At 36.8% G+C, this 20,737-nt stretch overlaps 2 protein-coding genes across 2 annotated transcripts in view; both read right to left on the reverse strand.

Annotated features, from left to right (window-relative positions):
• The window catches only part of LOC136250832 (sushi, von Willebrand factor type A, EGF and pentraxin domain-containing protein 1-like), a 96,469-nt gene extending 86,125 nt beyond the window's left edge, over positions 1-10,344 (reverse strand). Inside the window, exons 1-3 of the mRNA XM_066043152.1 lie at positions 9,868-10,344; positions 6,601-6,804; positions 2,358-2,546 (exon numbers count right to left, since the gene is read on the reverse strand). Of these exons, the coding sequence (XP_065899224.1) occupies positions 2,358-2,546; positions 6,601-6,804; positions 9,868-10,309 (835 nt within the window). The 5' untranslated portion in view covers positions 10,310-10,344. The remainder of the gene's footprint in view (positions 1-2,357; positions 2,547-6,600; positions 6,805-9,867) is intronic.
• A 416-nt stretch (positions 10,345-10,760) lies between these two features.
• LOC136248488 (E-selectin-like) lies at positions 10,761-20,273 on the reverse strand. The gene is made up of 5 exons (XM_066040264.1): positions 20,231-20,273; positions 17,681-17,980; positions 11,607-11,795; positions 10,836-11,044; positions 10,761-10,766 (listed from the first exon to the last, which is right to left on the reverse strand). Exons 1-5 carry the CDS (start codon positions 20,271-20,273, stop codon positions 10,761-10,763), a joined length of 747 nt encoding a protein of 248 aa, XP_065896336.1.
• Between the last annotated feature and the right edge of the window lie 464 nt (positions 20,274-20,737).

Consider the following 20,737-nt stretch of genomic DNA (forward strand, 5'->3'; position numbering starts at 1 on the left):
CTAATGACTTCAGACAAGTTAAACTTGATAATGGTTGAGGATACAGGCTGGATTTTTTCATTGTTTGATGTTGTGTCAGCCTGACATGTACCTTTTAGCATATCACAGGATGTAGTACAATGCACTCATCATGGACTTACCTTTGTTCCATTTCTCTTCACAAGATATCAGTTGGTGGTAGCGTGTGATTGCTTCCCTATACATTTGCAATGGGAATTGTATGTACTTTCTGTAGTGCCTCAATTGATTGCAGAGGCATTTCTCATACTGTTCTTCTGTTGTAACAGTGTGTAATGGCTCAACATAGCTGAAAATGAAACGTAATAGCCACTTCGTAATTGATTGTTACCTTGGAGCACTTGTTCAGATAAAAGTGCTGACTATCTTTTGATGCAATATGTGCGTGTGTATAACCAGTTATATGTTTAAAAGTAAACAAACAAATGTTAGGAATTTTTAAGTTTGGCAAAAAAAAGTAGTGAAACAAGAAAGATTGCCTACACCTGAAGATATACTAGTAGACATTAAATTTGGGAATGGGTCAAACTTAAATTCTTGATCTTGTGATAATACAGTGCACTGAATGTATTGTGTGTCAATAAAATACAACTTCATAATACTATAAAATTTAATGATTAGGATTACTGCTGCTTTAAATGTGCTTTTACATTGCACTGTAAAAAAAGGTTATATTTAATTAGGCTACGTGTACCAAAACCTATTTTATTACCTTTCGGGCATTCACTGTACAAGCAACCAGCCAAGTTTCCACTATTTTTTAAAGGTTGAATATAAGGCAAGTTTTCAATAAGGGTGATGGGGAGTAGGACTGGGAGATTATATCAATCCTGGGATTAATCATGATTGTTTCTAAACATCGTGAAGTTGATATGTGTATTATAAATAATTGTGATGTTGTGACATCACATGCAAATGTGTATTAGTTAATTCAAAATGGTGGCACTCACTGTTGTGGAAGAATTCAATCTGGAAAACAAACCAGGCCCTACACTTCTGAGACAGTTCGTTGTGTCAAAAAATCTTACTAGTTAAAAAGCTTACCTTGTTAGAAACTATTAAATTTCTAAGGATACTGTTATTCGTTACACTGTTTGCATTTAACTGTAACTTTCTATGGCCAACAGTTGTACACAATGTCACCTTGTTTTGTAATTTATACAAAGCCGTGCATATATGATGTTAATGATGCATGGAAAATTATAAAATTGTGGTAGTCGTCACAATCATGATATGTTGCATCCTACAATCGTGAAAATAGCAAACTTTCATCATCACTCAGTCCTAATGGGGAGGGCAATCATCTAAAGAGGAATGCTTAACTAGGACAAACTATGGGTTAATGGGGGGTCATAATTGGCTGAGAGGAATTTTATAACACATGTCTTGATCCAACAATCCACAAAGCTGCACAGCTACTCCCAGAGTGCCATCAAGGCCTCAGACTAAAAATTTCCATGTCACCTGATCTCACATTTATAGTCTGCATGTGTTCACCTGAGCCCTCATTTCTTGCTAATAACTCTTGTTACATGGGCCAGCTACCCTAGTGCTGTGAGGCCCTTTAAACAGCACAAGTGAGTTATGAGGCTTTACAAATATCCCATGCATTTAGTATGGATGATTTAGGCTTGTAAACATGTTTACAACATGAAAACATGCTTGTTCCAGTACAAACTGGCAAAACCATTGGGAGTGAACATGTGATCACTATTACTATATTTGGTGGGGGCTCAGGTGAACACATACCAACTATAGTGAGACACATCAATAGCTGGAATTTGCTATACTAACAATGTTAGAAAGCAGCACAGAGCTTATGATAATGTGACAATGTCCAGACACCATCCAAAATCTGGATAAATTGCATGCATGTCTGACTAAAATCAACCTTCTCTGGAAAGTGTCCTGTCAAAGCACAAGGGAGGAGTGGGTGAATTGGCATAACTGTTTATTTTATCAATAATAATTGTCACTAGGAGATAGCATACATTCTTGCAACCCAAAAAAGTGACACTAATGTAAGATTGGAAACCTTCTTCTGTACTGAAACTTCATACGTAACAGCTACAATAGCAGTACAACAGATTATATGGCTCTAATTGCCCAATTATTTGTTCTCCTGCTATGCGACTGGACACAGTGGGCTTTAATCATCCACATGTCCAGTCAATTTAGGTAACTGTCCAGCCAGTTCTGGCTTGCAAGGACATTGTGACTACACAACAGGTTTTATCATAAGCTCTCCAACAGTTGATTGCTGAATATGACTATAACTTGTGTATAATGACTCAACCATACTCATACATATACTTACACAAGGAATACAGGCTACCCACCTCTTTTACACAAGGTTTCAGTGCCACTCCACCTCCCATTACTCTGACAGGTCCTAGTGTCACTACCAGTTAGCTCATAACCAGTGTTACATGTGAAACTACAAGTGTCTTCGTAGGAAGGAACTCCATCATCTCCCAGTAAACAAGCCATCACTCCATTATTAACATCAGTCAGTGGAGGACAAGCAACTATAATCACATATAACAACAACTTCAATACAAATACCCATAAGTACAAGGAAAATTTAAAATTTGAGAAGGAATCAAAACTAATGAAACAAGAGAGGTCATTGCAGCTCTACTAGTACACATTTAATTCTTACTTCAGTCAAACAGTAGGTGACTCCCTTCTTTCATTTCTATATATAATCCTTTCTTTTTATTTCACTTACATTATGACTGGTGCCTCCAAGCATACAGTATCAAAGGGTTGAATGGCACTGGACATATCATAAAATTAAAGTACTTGAGATTGGAATATGTTTGCTGGATCATTGTTACCCAATTTAATAAACATGGGACATAGAAATGTGTGACTCACAATACTTTCCTCCAGAATTATAATATGTGAGAGTGTTTATCTTAGTTGTTGGTCAGTCTACTTTGTGAAAGTGTCTTACAGTAACAATGATCTCTCATAAATAATACAAATGATTAGAGACACGTCTATTATGCTGGAATAATAGGTAGTGGTAAGAATTAGGGAATATTCCGGAATAATTCTGGAATAATTGGATGAGTTCTAGGAATAATTAGTGCAAAATTATAAGTTTCTTGTAGTGTTATGCAAAAAGTTTATGAAAACTATACTGAAACAGTGCAAGCATAAATAAACACGGCTGAAAAGATAGAGATACTCTAATAGAGCAGTCACTTCTACTTATACTCTAATAGAACAGTCAACTTCGAGTCCATATTATATGCTAATATAGCAGTCACTTAAGTAAAACACTAACTAATATGCTTGTTATTACACAAATTCCTGGAATAATTTTTGGAATAATAGGTAAATTTTTTAAAAAATTGCCAGAAAGAATAATTGGAAGCTTAAAAAGCATAATAGACTCCTGCCTACAGATGATTCCAATCCCAGGTATTAGTCTGTATATCTATGACTACAGAAAAGCTAAGTGGCTATTTTACTTCATATTCCAGCTATGTCCAGTCCACTACAGTGTTTTAAATGAAGAATACTGTAAGAAGCACCTCTGCAATCTATTCAGTTAGTACGTAAAGTATGGATGATTCATAAACATGATTGTCAGAACAAGAAACCATTGACACACTACCCACCAATCAACACCTACATGTGTGTGTGCATGTGAGGGGGGAGGGGGGAAAGAAATGGGACAAAAAGGAGGACCCAAAGGCAAATCCATGATGCATGTATAGTAGCTACTGCAATAGGTAAAAGTGTAAGTTTTGGTCCTACGTTTGTATATAATTGATGTCAAACAGTGAATTAGTTTAGCATGTAACACTTTCACACCTCAGATCAAAGGAGCCGCCTGGGCTACATTTCATATGTAGCCCAGTTAGCCGAGCTACATATGAAATGTAGCCAGGCTACAACTGGGCAGTGATTATATAGACGTTAAGGCCAAAATTGATTGTGGGTATCAATCAATCAATACTCACGTGATTAGGATGCATGACTTAGACTTCACCATGAAAACCACTCAGGCTGAGAGCGTTTTGTTATCCTTGCCATCCTACGAGTTGAAAAACATTGGGCTAAGGTGAGAACTAGTGTTATAGCTTATTCACCGATCATTTCCATACGTTTTCGAATATGGACACGCCCCCATCACGAAGCTACCACTTTGTTTCTTTGTTTTTTTTAAATTTATTTATTAATGCTTTACAGCACAAGTGCTGAAGGTCTGTAGGACACCTGATCCTACAGCCTGCTCAAGGACTTTAGCTACTTTGCATGAAGTAACCACTCTACAAGCAAGCTAATCTATCTAGGCCTTTAGTGAACTTTGTAATTTTTCATAAATGGTTCAATAGCACTGATTAAAACATTAAATTGCCGTAACCAAAATTCTCTGTGATATTTCTAGGATATGTCCATTCATCGTGACCAAATAATCAGAATATACTACCTGCTGACCCATAATCAAAAATTTTAGGTATGCATATATAATACATCCAGTGGCTACACTCGTATTGGCTTGGGTGATTGATCTCCCTGTACAGGCTATCAGCCTGATAAGTGTTGCATATTAGCTGTAACACGGGGTATGAGGGCTTTGCCTAATATGTATGCCCGTGTTACAACTATTACTTGTATAATTCATCATAACACAGCTATGCTTGGCTGAAGACACCAGTCAGTCTCAAGACACCAATTAACTAAGGTAGAAACCAGTAAATCATTATTAATACTAGTGCTGGGTTGATACTCATAATCAAAAAATCACTATTGTAATATGATAATTAGAGCTAACTATTGTGATATTGCTGTAGGATTACTAAAAAAAATGTTACCAAGTTTATTTAATTGCTTTGTAATTACCTTTAAGTTTGCTTTTCCATGAAATGTTTGGTTACAAGGCTATAACATGTATATTTATTGGTGCTCACACAATTAGTCGATTGCTTTGCAAAGGGTCTACAGTCCCACTAAAAACACTGCTAGAGAAGCTGGCTTACGTAGCTGTTTTATAACTACTTGGCTTGCTTTTTCATGAAACAGTTTGGTTGCAAGGCTGTAACAGCAATTATCGACCATGACAGCAGATTTGATTTTTCTTAAGGTAAAAGCCATTAGTATTAAAATAACTGCCATTTACCTCAACAAAAGCACCAAATACCCATGGTAGCTCAGCAAACCTCAGGTACAAATTACCACAAACAAACTTGTTTACATAGTTTGATTAGCTGACTACATCACCACCTGCCTACAAACATTGTCACATGTCTGGTTACCTTCTAAATATGGGATGAAACAAACCCACAGGGAGGCCATAGTGGCCATAGTGCCCATACGGTATGGCAGCATTAAAAAAAAAAAACAGGCGGTATCAAAACCGGTATGACTTAAATACCGGTATATCGCCCAGCTCTATAAACCATCAAATTTCATAATCAAAATAAGCTAGATTTGAGTGGTCTGCTTTTGCTGGCTGCTTTCCCAAGCACAGTGGCAATCCATATCAGTGCTCTGGGATCCTAATGGAGTTCTGGCCAGCCTAAAGATGGCTTACAGCTTAATGGTGATGAATAAAGGCCAGTGCTGAAAATGTCTTTCATTTTAGCAATTGTTTTGATACCCATAACTTGGCCTAACTCATCCCTTCTCCTTCCTCGTTAATTTTTATAAACATCCCCTTGCCCTCCTCCAACCCCCACCTCCCACTTCTTTTGGAGCTTGCCTGGTACAGTCAACATAACTATCTAAAATGGTGGGAAACTTAGGTGTTGGCTACTTCTACTGTGGATGCTGGTATTGGTGTAAAATGTGTGAAAATTTGGTACACGTAGCTTCTACCATTGGTGAGCTACAACACACTGAATAATTAAAACCGACATTTCTCGATACTTTTAAATAGGTAATCAGACAGGTTTTCCTACAATTGTATAATTATCAGACACACATGCAATTAATTACCTAATTAATAAGCTTACAAGAAATTTAAACAAACAGTAATCTATATGAAAGTGTTAATCATGCTTAGAAAGTTCATTTGTGCAATGAATACTTAAAATCTGATTGAAGATCATCACTCGTTAATCAAAGTAATTATTGTGATATTATTGTATCATGAATATGCTTCAATACTGAATTTTATACAATCGCCCAACACTAATTAATACCAACTTGATTTTATTTTAAAGATAATAGGCAAAAAGCTATAGTAGCTATCCAAATCTATATATTTACCTTTCCACAGGTAATTTACACCCCAAGAGAAGGTAAATCTATAAAATTTCATAGCTAATGAAAATGTTCATAACTTTGGAATGCAATCATCTGTTGACTTCAAATGTTGTTTCTTTCAACAGGTGCCAAGTTTCAGGGAAATAATAACAAAATTGGTCAATTTTTGGTCATAAAGGTCACCAAAGGTCAAATCCACAATGGCACTATATCAATAAATACATACAATAGGGGTACTGTTTATGTGGAAAGTTTCATGGCTATATGAAATACTAAACAATTTTTTTGGATGTGCTGCATTTGAATTGTTAATCTCGGTCCTACTACACACTTACTCAGTACACAATTTGTATTTACCTCTTCTGCACAAGGCCTCACTGCCACTCCAGGTCTGATCACCCTGACAGGTCCTAATGTCATTGCCAGTTAGCTCATAACCAGTGTTACAAGTGAAATTGCAAATGTCTCCTTCATAACTCCCTCCAGTGGTATACATGGATCCATCAAAGCATGTCATTTCAAGACCATCAGTTCTAGGCACTAATGTAACACACTGGGTGTCTAAATAAGGCAAAATTTGAGACATGAAATGTTTATACAGTACGTATATATGAAGAGTTCACAATAAAAGAGCCCTATACAGTGTCTCCTTGCCTGCAGATATACTATTGGACATTGATTCATCAAACAAAAGAATGGAACCAAGCATGCCATAAAATTAATTTTACATCTGACGGTGCTTCCCAACAATTCATTACTGAAAAGTTGAGTGGCCATTAATCTTTGTTTTCAACTATGTTCTGCCTGTCACTACAAATGAAGAACAGTACAAGAAGCATCTCTGCAATCAATCCAGTTGCCACAGAAAATACTATCCAGAAGTGTGCCAGCTGGCCAGCCACAGGGAAGCCTTATTGTACTACCATGAATCAATACCGTGTATTGTCTACGAATAGAACTGGAACACAAAGGAGGACAAAGGCAAGTCCATGATGTGTATATTGTACATACTGCAGTATGCTAAAAGTCACCTGTCATGTTGAAACGATGTCTAGTAGTGAATAATCAAGTCAGCCTTAGCTGTTATCAAGTTATGCTTGTATGAAGGCATTAGTAAGTCAGTCAGTCAGTCAGTTGGTTGGTCCGTCCGTCCGTCAGTCAGTCAGTCAATCAGAAGAAAATACTACTAATGAATTTTTTTTTAAATTGTAGCAACTCGTTGGAAGTGTTTTGGGTCACACTGAATGCACTTTTGGGCTTGGTTATACCTAACCAATTCTGCCAAGGCACTGTGAGGTATTGCGGGGCTGGTTTTTCATTGGTAGTCATAATCATGCACTACATTTATAATACATCCGAGGCTATTCTCTTCTTTGAGGCACCATATGAACTGTCATAAATAAGGAAAGAGTAAACAATCAAGTATCAGAAAAATATAATTGAGTAGGAATCATAGAAATAAAAAGTCATGAAACAAGGGAGGTCGCCTACACCTGCAGCTATACTATAGCGGACATTTAATCTCTACTTCAGTCATGGATATACTATTGTGAGACTGAATTAAGAGTTAAATTTCACTATAGTACAGATAAGCAACCCTTTGTTTAATGGATTTTATTTCTATGATCCCTACTGAATTGTAAAAAATTTAATCTATGCAAAAACAGCCAATGGTTGAGGCCTTCAAAACCTTGGGTAAGAAATCAAGGTAGCGGCCAAGAAATGATAATAAACCTTTATAACGCACACAGCCATTATTAATAGCATTAACATCATTGCAGATATTTCTTGGCTACCACTTTAGATTTCATAACTTTCCACCCAGGCTTTTAAGCCTACCTTTTTTACCAGCTTGGTTGATTGTACATGGATATTGCTTTCCCATAGCCAGTCATAAACTGGCTTTGAGACTTGTATTGTATTGTATTAATGCTTTACAGTGACCAGCACTGAAGGTCTGCAGCAACATGTGCTGCAGCCTTAGGATTACCTAACCTACAAGGACTTAGACTTAGTGACTTAACTTACTGACTGAAAAGGTGTAACAGAAAAGGGGCCAAAGTAAGGAAAAAAATCCCTCCAGCCCCAGGAATCGAACTGCAGGTCACCCAATGTCTAGTCGGGGCCACACTCAGTCTCCTCAAGGAGGGATGGATTTTCTTCCTTAATCCTAAAGTATTTATTGTATAAAACTTGTTTATAACCAATTTCTTCTTACCCACAGATATAATGATAATTATGGAAGACAGAAGTTACAATAGTATTGGATTACAGCTAATATTTGGTTATTTTTATAATGCTCTAATAGGGTGCACATTTTGAGGACTTCTAATAGAACATACATAGAATGTTCGAGAACAATCTAGATTTATGAAATTATAAACTTTAACATTTACAGTACCTTGCATAAAAAAGTTTGCTATTTTGTCACGAGGATTCACGACACCTTCCTAAAACCATAATCATGAAGGTTGGGTGAAGTTTACATGGCTATAACAACTTCATGAATTTACAGGCATACCTTCGCAAATTTGTATGGCTACCTTCGTGAACTTGTAGAGCTGCGGTTTTTCTTACCATTGATGACTACACAAACTTGTAGGGGTTCAGTTTTAACATTCAATTACTATTTGCGTACCTATGTAAACTGTTTGCCTCACCTTTGCACAAAACTATTCACAATTGCATTGTGTACTGAAGCACTACATGAGCATTCGTGAATATAGGGCAATGAGTTTGCAAACTTTTTAATGCAAGGTACTGTATTTTACTTACTGTACAAGGTAGAAATAAGGTCAGCTCTTCAGCTGACAGAAGTGGTTCAGTGGTGAAGGTTTGGGTATATGGGTATGGAGGTCTCTGATTCAAATCTTGGACAACTTTTTGACATTTTCATGCACTTTTTAAATTCTCGGTGACTTGTTCTATTAAAGTACTTCAACCTCACTACTTTACACAAAGTTGATTTTCTCCTTGCAACTTTGTAGCTGTTACTGAAAATTCTTTTTTAATCACAAAAGGTTTGAGCTATGTGTTCGTTAAACTAACTACAAACAGATTAATTTTCAAGTTATTCTCATAACTTACTAAATTAGTTAGCCTTAATTAATCCTTAGAGTAGGCCAAATTTCAAAAAGATCTACAGGCATGTGCATTTTGGTTTTGAAAAGTGTACAAAAATTCTAAGAAGAAGTTTTGAAGGCTTGTATTTCATGAATGCATACGGAAATCATGCTCAAACTTGCTTTGTAATGTGCAGAAAGTGGAAGACATTTGCAACATAAAAATCATTTGGAAAAATGAGCACAGATCTACATATGCATGAAAATTGCATTTTATTTCTTCTGTGGTGCATCATCCTTACAAAACTTAATTGGTAAGTTTCAAAAGGTTTCATATGTTCATTCAAACAAATTAGTTTAAAATGCATTATTATTATTATGCATATGTGAACTAAACCAGCTAAACTATTGCATAGCATGCTATACACATAATATAACAATTGGCTCCCTACATTTCCCCTTTAATAGTACTCTTGATATGAACACATAGTGAGGCATTGTTTATTTAGGACACTTTTGCCAGACCTAGAAACAATACCATATGATAACCCAACCCACTTACTAATTCTGAAACTGATTAATGGATGACGTAGACCAGAGCGATGGTTAGCATTATTAAGATCAACTGATGTAGCAGTAGAACCATCAACACCATCAAATAGATATTGTGCATATCCAACTGTCTCTATGGTCCTCACTCTATAACGAGCATTACGTGGATGATAATATCCTATAATATCTCCTGACTGAACAAGTATTCTGTTATTACCAGTAAGAGGAATGTTTGCTTCTACGTAAGTTAACTGAACAATGTGACTTTCATCAACTTGAACTTGAGCAATTTTAGTAAAACTTGTTGAATCCTGTGATAATGGTCTCCATACTTGTATGTAAGGGTAATTATTCCTTTCTTTATCAGGTGTTAACCTGACTCTGATTCCAGTTATTCTGACGTTACAATGGAAACTGAGATGTGGAACAATTCCTAATCTGTTATGATTCATTTCATACAAACCAATTCGCTGAACATTGACATTTTGTATACAGCTCTGTCCACCAACTGAATGTAAAATATACAGCAATAACCATAAACAGAAGATGGTTACAAGCACAACAGCTAGCACCCAACTTATAAGCAGTTTGTGATGCATAATTAATTTCAAGTAACAAGACATGGACACTGTTAAAAAATAGTTACATATATACATTCATGTACTTACATTCATGTACCCTACTTAATTATATTGCAAGGTTGTATTTATAATGGTTTGTATTAAACCATTGATAATGTAATCATTGATAATGCACATGGGTATCATATAAACAATGACAGAGAGGTAAATTACATGCATTACAACTTAAAGGTTTGATTGTGGGCTACAATATAAGCAACAAGTGTATGTCATATTGAAGCGTTCTGATAATTTTTAAAGCGTAACTGAGGTTGTAAATAAATCATAGCTGTGAACATATTGTAAAGATTATATGGCTCAATCCATTGAAAAAAGTATTGTTACACAATTGACCTACACAAATCAACATAAACTTGCCTCTTCTACACATGCTCTCACTGCCACTCCACCTTCCATTACTCTGACAGGTCCTAGTGTCACTACCAGTTAGCTCATAACCAGTGTTACATGTAAAACTACAAGTGTCTTCATAGGAAGGAACCCCATCATCTCCCAGTGAACAAGTCATCACTCCATTATTAGGATCAGTAAGTGTTGGGCAAGTAACTGCAAATTGGAACAAAATTTACATATGCATTTGTAAAGTGCAACTCAGTGTATATATTTATATATATATCTAACTGAAGTCTAGACAATATGATGCATATTCTGATGTGTTACATTTTCTTTAGAATGCACTGCTATATGCAAAGCTAGGCTTTCAAATTATGTTGTTTGTATGCGTGAAATATGTTTTAAAATATTGTAAATATTTGGTATATATGGCTGTCATGTTCAACCTGGTTATCACTAAACATGTAGACAAATGCTCATAGAGGTAAAACTAGTGAATGCTATATACCGTCTTTTATAGATAAAGGAGTGGGCAAATAAAGCACTTTTCTATTAAGTGTGACATGAACTGTTGGTATTTTTATACCTATGAATTGAGGTACTCTAATAGAGCAGTCAACTCCAAAAGTTACTTTATCACAACAAAATGTATTCCATTCATAAAATATTTCCTACAGCATGCTGTTGTATACTTATATGATAATAATATATGTACATAGGGGTCAGAAACTGTATATAAATTCAGCACAGTTCTACTTCTACATGGACAGCACACCTCTTCTACACATAGCTTCAGTCCCACTCCAGCTTCCATCACTCTGACAGGTCCTAGTGTCAATATCAGTTAGCACATAACCATTGTTACATGTAAAACTACAAGTGTCTTCATAGGAAGGAACTCCATCATCTCCCAGTGAACAAGTCATTACTCCATTATTAGGATCAGAAAGTGATAGACAAGTAACTGCAAGTTACAATAAAATTTATTTGATTATTGTTCATACATACATATATATCAAGACACATGGCAGTGTGTCGTACGGCCAAAGAAGCCAGCACGCAACACCGTGAGTATATTGACAAACAGAAAGAAAACACGATTTTTATGCATTCCTAACTCTGTACTATCTTTATGAAACACCACGATTTTTGCTGTGGAGATGCCCGCCAATGTCAGTACCTGCTTAGTTTCTTTGATTTTTTCTTCTTTATCTTTGTTTTTTTTTGCACACTTACAAAAACTGCCATAAAACATGAATGCAATATCTGATTTCCTTGAAACTTGGCACACAGAAAGGAGGTATAAAGGCACATCTTGGTACCAAGATTGGCTGGAATACGATAAGCAGTCAAGGAGTTATTAGCGATTATTCACAAAAATAACACCAATATGTTGTCATGCCTACAGGGTAAACCGCTTATGAGAAGAAGTTGAAAATTGGTATATGGATAGGTTAACTATTGAACCTCAAACCTTTAGTGGTTTGAAAGAAATTGAGGCAAAGATTACGAAGATACACAACAGTGTGTAACAATTACTGATCAAGATTAGCTAATAAGAAATGAATACTTGCCAGGCCTACCAGACAAACCACTCAGTGGAATGATTTGAAAATCGGTGTACAGATGGATTAATCACCTTAGAAAGGACCTTCAATAGTTGAGAGGAATCAGTACATGAAATCCAACTCCGTGTATATATATAGCAAGTGCGAGATCAAGATACTCTAATAGAGCAGCCACCCTGAAGAGAGTTCAGCTAGAAACAAGTCACCCTGTAGAGAGATCAACTAGAAGTGTCACCTTGTAGAGAGTTCAGCCACAAAGAAACCACTCTGTAGAAAGTTCAGATAGAAACAAGTCATCTTGTAGAGAGTTTGGCCATGAACAAGTTACCCTGTAGAGAGTTCAGCTACAAAGAAACCACCCAGTAGAGAGTTCAGCTGCAAACAAGTTACTCTGTAGAGAGATCAGCCAGAAACCAGTAACCTGTGGAGAGTTCAGCTGCAAAAACAAATCACCCTGTAGAGAGATCAGCCAAACAAAGTAACCCTGTAAAGAGATCAGCTAGAAACAAGTCATCTGTAGAGAGTTCAGCAACAAAGAGAGATAAGCTAGAAAGAATTTATCCTGTAGGGAAGAATTGGCATGCAATAAAATTAATATAATTACTAATAAAATCAAAAATAGTTAATATTAAAAATCTGCTTTCAAATCCTTTTCTTTTTCCTGTGGTAAAGACAAAAAAAGATAGGTTTAAAAAGCCCCAAAGCCAGCCTGTGGCCAGCTTCGGTATATAAATACAAAAAGAAGTGATATCTAATCCAAACAGCCAAGCTGTAAAAAAAAGGAGTACGGCTCCCAAAAAAGCCAGAGTAAAAAAAGATGTGAAGGAGGCACCAAATTCCCCTGAATTGTCATTATTAAAATTTTTACCATTAACGTACCATCACAGCCATTTCTTGGCTGCCATCTTTGATTTCACATCTTTTTTCACCCTGGCTTTTTTGGGGGCCATACTCTTTTTGTTAGAGCTTGGCTATTTTGGATTAGATATATATATCTAATCCAAAACAGCCAAGCTGTAAAAGAAAGTGTGCGGCCCTCAAAAAGGCTATGGTGAAAAAAGATGTGAAATCCAAGGTGGCGGCCAAGAAATGGCTGTGATGGTAGGTTAATGGTAAAAATTTTAATAACAGCAATTTAGGTGAATTTTTTGCAAAGAGCAAGCGGCAAAAAATTCACCTAAATTGCTGTTATTAAAATTTTTACCATTAACCTACCATCACAGCCATTTCTTGGCCGCCACCTTGGATTTCACATCTTTTTTTTCACCATAGCCTTTTTGAGGGCCGCACACTTTTTTTTACAGCTTGGCTGTTTTGGATTACATTTCATTTCTTTTTGTATTTTTATACCCCCAAAGCAGGCCTATGGCCGGCTTTGGGACTTTTTTAACCTATCTTTTTTTCTTTACCACAGGAAGAAGAAAAGATGAGTAGGTGTACTTTAAATATTTTATCAGTAAATGTACAAATTATATATATATAATACATATATTGATTACAGAAATCTCCATGGTGGTTTCTTTGAAACTGAACACTCTACAAGGTGACTTCTTCTAGATGCTCTCTCTACTGGGTGAATTGTTTGTAGCTGAACGATCTACAAGGTAACTTCTTCTAACCGATCTTTCTACAGAGCAATTTGTTTGTGGCTGAATTTTCTACAGGGTCATTTCTTTGCAGCTGAACTCTGCACATGGTAGTTTCTTTGTAGCTGAACTCTCTACAAGGTCATTTCTTCTAGCTGATCTCTCTACAGGGAGATTTGTATGTAACTGAACTATCTACAAGGTAACTTCTTCTAGCTGATCTCTCTACAGGGTGAATTGTTTGTAGCTGAATTCTGTACAGGTGATTTGTTTGCAGCCGAGCTCTTTACAAAATGGTTTCTTTGTAGCTGAACTCTCTACAAGGTAACTTCTTCTAACTGATCTTTCTACAGGGTGATTTGTTTGTAGCTGAATTATCTACAAGGTAATTTCTTCTAGCTGATCTCTCTACAGGGTGATATGTTTGTAGCTGAATTCTGCAAAGGTGATTTGTTTGCAGCTGAACTCTTTACAGAATGGTTTCTTTGTAGCTGAATTCTCTATAAGGTAACTTTTCTAGATGATGTCTCTACAAGGTCACTAGTTTGTAGCTGAACTATCTACATGGTGGTTTCTTTGTAACTGAACTCTCTACAAAGTAACTTCTTCTAGCTGATCTTTCTACAGGGTGATTTGTTTGTAGCTGAATTCTCTACAAGGTAACTTTTCTAGCTGATGTCTCTACAAGGTCGCTAGTTTGTAGCTGAACTCTCTACAAGGTACCTTTTTCTAGCTGATCTTTCTACAGGGAGATTTGTTTGTAGCTGAACTCTCTACAAGGTAACTTCTTCTAACTGATCTTTCTACAGGGTGATTTGTTTGTAGCTGAACTATCTACAAGGTAACTTTTTCTAGCTGATCTTTCTACAGGGTGATTTGTTTGTAGCTGAACTCTCTACAAGGTAACTTCTTCTAGCTGATTTCTCTACAGGGAGATTTGTTTGTAGCTGAACTCTCTATAAAGTAACTTCTTCTAGATGATGTCTTTCAGGGTTACTAGTTTGTAGCTGAATTATCTACATGGTGGTTTCTTTGTAACTGAACTCTCTACAAGGTGACTTCTTCTAGCTGATCTTTCTACAGGGTGATTTGTTTGAAGCTGAACTCTCTACAAGGAAACTTCTTCTAGCTGATCTCTCTACAGGGAGATTTGTTTGTAGCTGAACTCTCTACAGGTGATTTGTTTGCAGCTGAACTCTCTACATGATGGTTTCTTTGTAGCTGAACTCTCTGCAAGGTAACTTCTTCTATTGATCTCTCTACAGGGCGATTTGTTTGTAGCTGAACTCTCTATGTGGTGGTTTCTTTGTAGCTGAATTCTACAAGGTGATTTCTTCTAGCTGAACTATCTCTTTCCATAGTTACATGAACTCCCTACAAGGTAACTTCTTCTAGCTGATCTCTCTACAGGGAGATTTATTTGTAGCTGAACTCTCTACAGGTGATTTGTTTGCAGCTGAACTCTCTACATGATGGTTTCTTGTGTGTAGCTGATCTCAATACAGGTTTCTTGTTTCTAGCTGATCTCTTGAATTCTTTTCAGGGTGATTGCTCTATTAGGATGACTTCTCTATTAGAGTATCTCAATCTCGCACTTGCTGCACCAAGTTGGATTTCGTGTTATAACTCTGTGGCTTTAAGTCTGATTCTTGTACACCATTGAAGAGCCTTTCTAAGATGATTACTCCATCTATACAGCGATTTTCAAAGCATTACCCCAAGCGGTTTATCTGGTAGGCATGGCAAGTAGTAGTTTTTTATTAGCTAATCTCGATTGCAAAATTGTTACACACTGTTGGTTTTTTTGTTGTATCTTCCTGGTTTTTAGCTCTATTTCTTTCAAACCACAAAAGGTTGGAGGTTCAATAGTTAACCTATTCACCCACCAATTTTCAGCTTCTTCCCTTACGCGGTTTATCCTGTAGGCGTGACAACATATTGGTGTTATTTTTTGTGAATGATCGCTCATAACTCTTTGCCTGTTTATCGTATTCCAGCCAAAGTTGGTACAGAGATGCGCCTTTATACTCCCCTTCAGTGTGCCAAATTTCAAGGCAATCGGATATTGTGTTCGCGTTTTATAGCAGTTTTTGTAAGTGTGCAAAAAGAGAAAGAAAAATAAGAAGAAAAAAAACTAAGAAACTAAGCCAATTTTTGAAGTCGCATATCTCGGGAACGCTTGAAGCGATTTCGCTCAAATTTGGAATGTGGAGTGCTGAAGGTGGAGGGAGTGTCCTCTGCAACAATCGTCTTGTTTCATCAAGGCAGCACAGAGCTACGGAGGTGCGAAAATTGCGTTTTCTTTCTTCCTGTCAATATACTTACGGGTGTTGCGTGCCGGCTTCTTGGGCCGCACGACACACTACCGTGTGTCTTGATGTATATATATTAAGGTAAAATTAGGAATTTTAATTCAATTAGGGATCATAGAAAAAGTAGGGAAACAAGGGAGGCCGCCTACACCTGCAGATATACTAGTGAACATTTAGTCACTAATTCAGTCTACCCCCCTTGTTTCCCTACTTTTTCTATGATCCCTAATCAAACTTAAAATTCCTAATTTTTCCTTGAACTTCTTTGATAACTATTTTGTAACATTATTATGACTGGTGAACCCATGCTTACCACATCAAAAGAAAGGATGGTGCCAGAATTAATGTTTTCGTCTGAACAGCGCACGCCCCAGCTATCAAATACTACTTCGAAAGTGCAGTGGCCATTATGTTTCACTTTTATCTATGTTCAGCCGTGCTACAGACAAAAAACAGTAGAAGAAGTGCCTCTTCAACAATCCAGTCACCACAAAAATACAATGATTTCGTGCCCCCAACTATCAATTACTGCCTTGAAAGTGCAGCCACCATTACGCTTCATTTTCAGCTATTTTCAGCCTGTTACACAGCATTACAAACGAAAAACAGTGTTAAAATCATCTCTGCAATTAATCCAGTCACCACGGAAAATACGGACGATTCCATTTACAAACGTACAGTAGGGAGCCATGCATCACACTACCACAAATCGACACCTTGGGCTATCAGCAAAAAGAATGGGACACAAAGGAGGACAAAGGTAAGTCCATGATGTGTGCATTGTACGTACTGCAGTATGCCAAAAGGCACATCTCGGGACGAAGTGACGTCAAACAGTGAAAAAATTAAGCCTATAGCATTAGCCGTTATCGAGTTACGCTTGCCTGCTTGATTCCTTGGCAGGCAGGCAGTTAGTCAATAGAAAATTCCATTGAATAATTTTAAAAACAAATCTGCAACAATTTATTGGAAGCCTTTAGAATTGTACTAAAGGCACTTTTGTACCTAACCAATACTACCAAGGTGCCAGGATGTAGTTGTAAAGTTGGTTTTTGGTGATTTTTTTAGCTTGGAAAACCCAAATCTCCATGATCTCTAATATACAGTGACTACCATATTGTATGATATAATATGCAAACAGTACAGTAAACTGGCACATTATTACAGTAACAAGAACTATGAGATACCAGCAGGCACTATGAGTCATGCATGTGAATCTTAAAGGGAGTAGGGTAACAACATCAAAATTAAAATTCTTTTCAATTGTTGATTTGCATGCTAGATTGAAGGAAGCAAGTTATTTACTTGTGAGACACAGATAAACATATACCATGATACCACTTAATCAGTGGAAAGAGGACACAGTAGAGTATATCAACTTACCATCAACTGTAAAAACACTGATAGTCTGACTATCACTTCCAATAGGATTAGTTACAGTACATGTGTATGTTCCACTATCACTTGTAGTAATACTATTAATTGTATAAACACTACGGAACTCTGCATTAGTACTGTCATGATTAACTGTATTCAAAGTAGGGGATGAAATTACTGGAGAGCCATCCTTCATCCAGGTGAATGTGTCTGGTGGAGAACCTCGTGAGGTACAGAACAACACATGGGAACTACGAGCAGTAACTATTACATTAGATGATGATGGAGGGTCTATCACTGGAGCAGCTGTGTAGAGAGATGAAAAAAAAATTGTTATAACAATGGGGGAAAATTTGGAGCATCACAGGTAGACAACACAAGGAGCACAATGCTGGCATAGTAGGTGCAGTTATTGTAAAGTAAACACGATCATAAAATTTGCAAACTTTCCATCAAAAAAGATTCAGAAACTCTAGAACAACCACACATGATAACATATCACCAATATACGGCTTCTTGCATTATAGAAAGACTGTGCATGTGAAGATTGAGATACTCTAATAGAACAGTCAATACACTGTGATATTACAGCTATGCAGTTGAAAATGGTAGCTAGAAAATTTTATCAAACAGTATGGTAGTACTGTTTAAGTAGTAATCCCCCAAAATGACGTGCACCGCAAAATACCACTTTTTAAAAGCCAGCTTAGAAACTTTTACGCGACGAAAATCACTTTTACAGAATAATACTAGCCCATCTAACAGAAAATGTAACGTTAAAAACAAGAAAATGCTTACTGGCAGCCGGGTATAGAATTTTTTTAAAATCGTCTAAACTTAAAATTTCGTCTCACTCACTCACTCACTCACTCACTCACTCACTCACTCACTCACTCACTCACTCACTCACTCACTCACTCACTCACTCACTCACTCACTCACTCACTCACTCACTCACTCACTCACTCACTCACTCACTCACTCACTCACTCACTCACTCACTCACTCACTCACTCACTCACTCACTCACTGACCATAGTTGCAAGCCTAGAGCCCAAATGAAGCAGCGCACGGTCACCATTTTACGTCACAACAACAAACTCACCAATGTGATGTGCCTTTTGAGTGTACGCCTTGTGCACCTTGTCTTTTCTTTATCTTCAATCAGGCTGCTTGTCTTCTTCTTCATCCAACGAAACCATATCGAGGTGTTAATTTTCCATATCAACACTTTCCTTATGCAGCATAATAGATGCCACAAAATTATTTAAGGTGCTTAGACTAAACTTCTGTATGAAGGTACCGGTACTCCACGATAGGTTGCAAGATCACGCCCATGCATTTGTATTCTATGTAATAACATCAATCTATCGATCGAGACCACGATGACCACACCCCTTTTATGATAGCTGTATTTGTGACCACACACCTTCAAGTTGGTAGGCTGACTCGAGATACTCTAGTCTAATAATCGATCAACCACACACTTTTTGGGCAAGCACACATCTGTGCAGGCTGACTTGAGATACTCTAATAGAACAGTCACATATTTAGCTAGCTGTATGCTACAACAAAAAAAAAGTAAACAAACTAGTATATTAAAAATTATAAATTTAAAAATGAAGTAGGAACCCAAGCAATAAAAAGTAGTGGAACAAGAGATGAACATGGTAGCTATTACAGCATAGCTCAGTGGGAAATCCCTACTTTGGCATGCACGGTATAACAATTGTTTTGTGTTCAATGCCAAAGTAGGGATTTCCCACTGAGCTATGCTGTAATAGCTACCATGTTCATCTCTTGTTTCACTACTTTGTTATTACTTGGATTCCTACTTTATTTTTAAATTTACAATTTTTAATGTACTATGCAATATTTCCTTTGATGTCTGAGATTAACAAATCCAATGGAAACCTGTGGTGGGGTTACTAAATAGTTGGCAACCTGTGGTCTTGCCGGTGGTTGTTTACTACATTTATCAAACAAAATTGGTAAAGCCAAAAACAAAATGTCTTTACTGTTAGCGTAAGCATCATTAGCATTCAACTAGGCATTCAATATCTATGTCTAGCACAGTGTGGCACTGACACAACAAATTGAAGGATAAATCTTGATGCTAGCACTTACAATTTGCTACTTAATAGCTTACTTTCTGGACAAGACAAGTGACTGTCTAGCCCGCCTTAGTAACTACTTGATACCGGCACTATAGTCATGCAATGGTTATGAACTGATGATGTCACACCGGTGCAGTGGCACTGACACGATCAACTCGACTTAAGTATAAATCCTAGTGCTAGTACACACAATTTGTCACTTTCTCTCACTCTTTCTTAACCAAGGAAACTTTTTAAACCACTTAGAATGGGTTGACATTGCTTTCTAAGCTATTTATAGAGCCCTGCGGCCTCGGTAATTAAGTTTGGGCCTCTAAATAGCGTAGAAACCTTTTCAACCCATTCTAACTAATACATAACTTTTTGAGCAAAATATTGAGCATAAAGGTGGAAAATAAAAGATACAGTACTTAGTGAGGGGAATTATTGAGTGACTTACTTCTTCCATTAAGGTATAGACCCACTCTTGTGGTTTGTACCATCATTGAACTATTCATCATCATACATGAGTAAATGCCTTCTTCATCAAGTGATAATGGTCCACATGGATATAAGTTAATAACTCCAGGATAAATGGCATCATTTGTTGAACGCACTTGGAATACACAGACATTTCCAGTATCTACTTCAAAGCCATTAAAGTACCATCCACCCAGACTTACATTTCCCTGATGATTAGAAGGTCCCAGTCCACTAGCACAACGTAACAGTACACCATGTTGATCAAGTGCAAAAAGATCATCAGTAATGTATGAGTAATCAACAAGTTGATTAGCACTAACTAAATCAGTTTCTGGAGTAAGACCTGGTCCAGTAGTAGTCACTGATATACCTAATAAGTGTGACCACTTGTAAACATGAATGATTGCAATGTGTTGTTTATTATTTAAACTTAATATAGCTATCATGAATAACATACCTGAAATACGAAGGGTGAATTCATCAC

The sequence above is a fragment of the Dysidea avara genome, chromosome 3, assembly GCF_963678975.1.
Source record: "Dysidea avara chromosome 3, odDysAvar1.4, whole genome shotgun sequence".
In the NCBI taxonomy this organism is placed as follows: Eukaryota; Metazoa; Porifera; class Demospongiae; order Dictyoceratida; family Dysideidae; genus Dysidea; species Dysidea avara.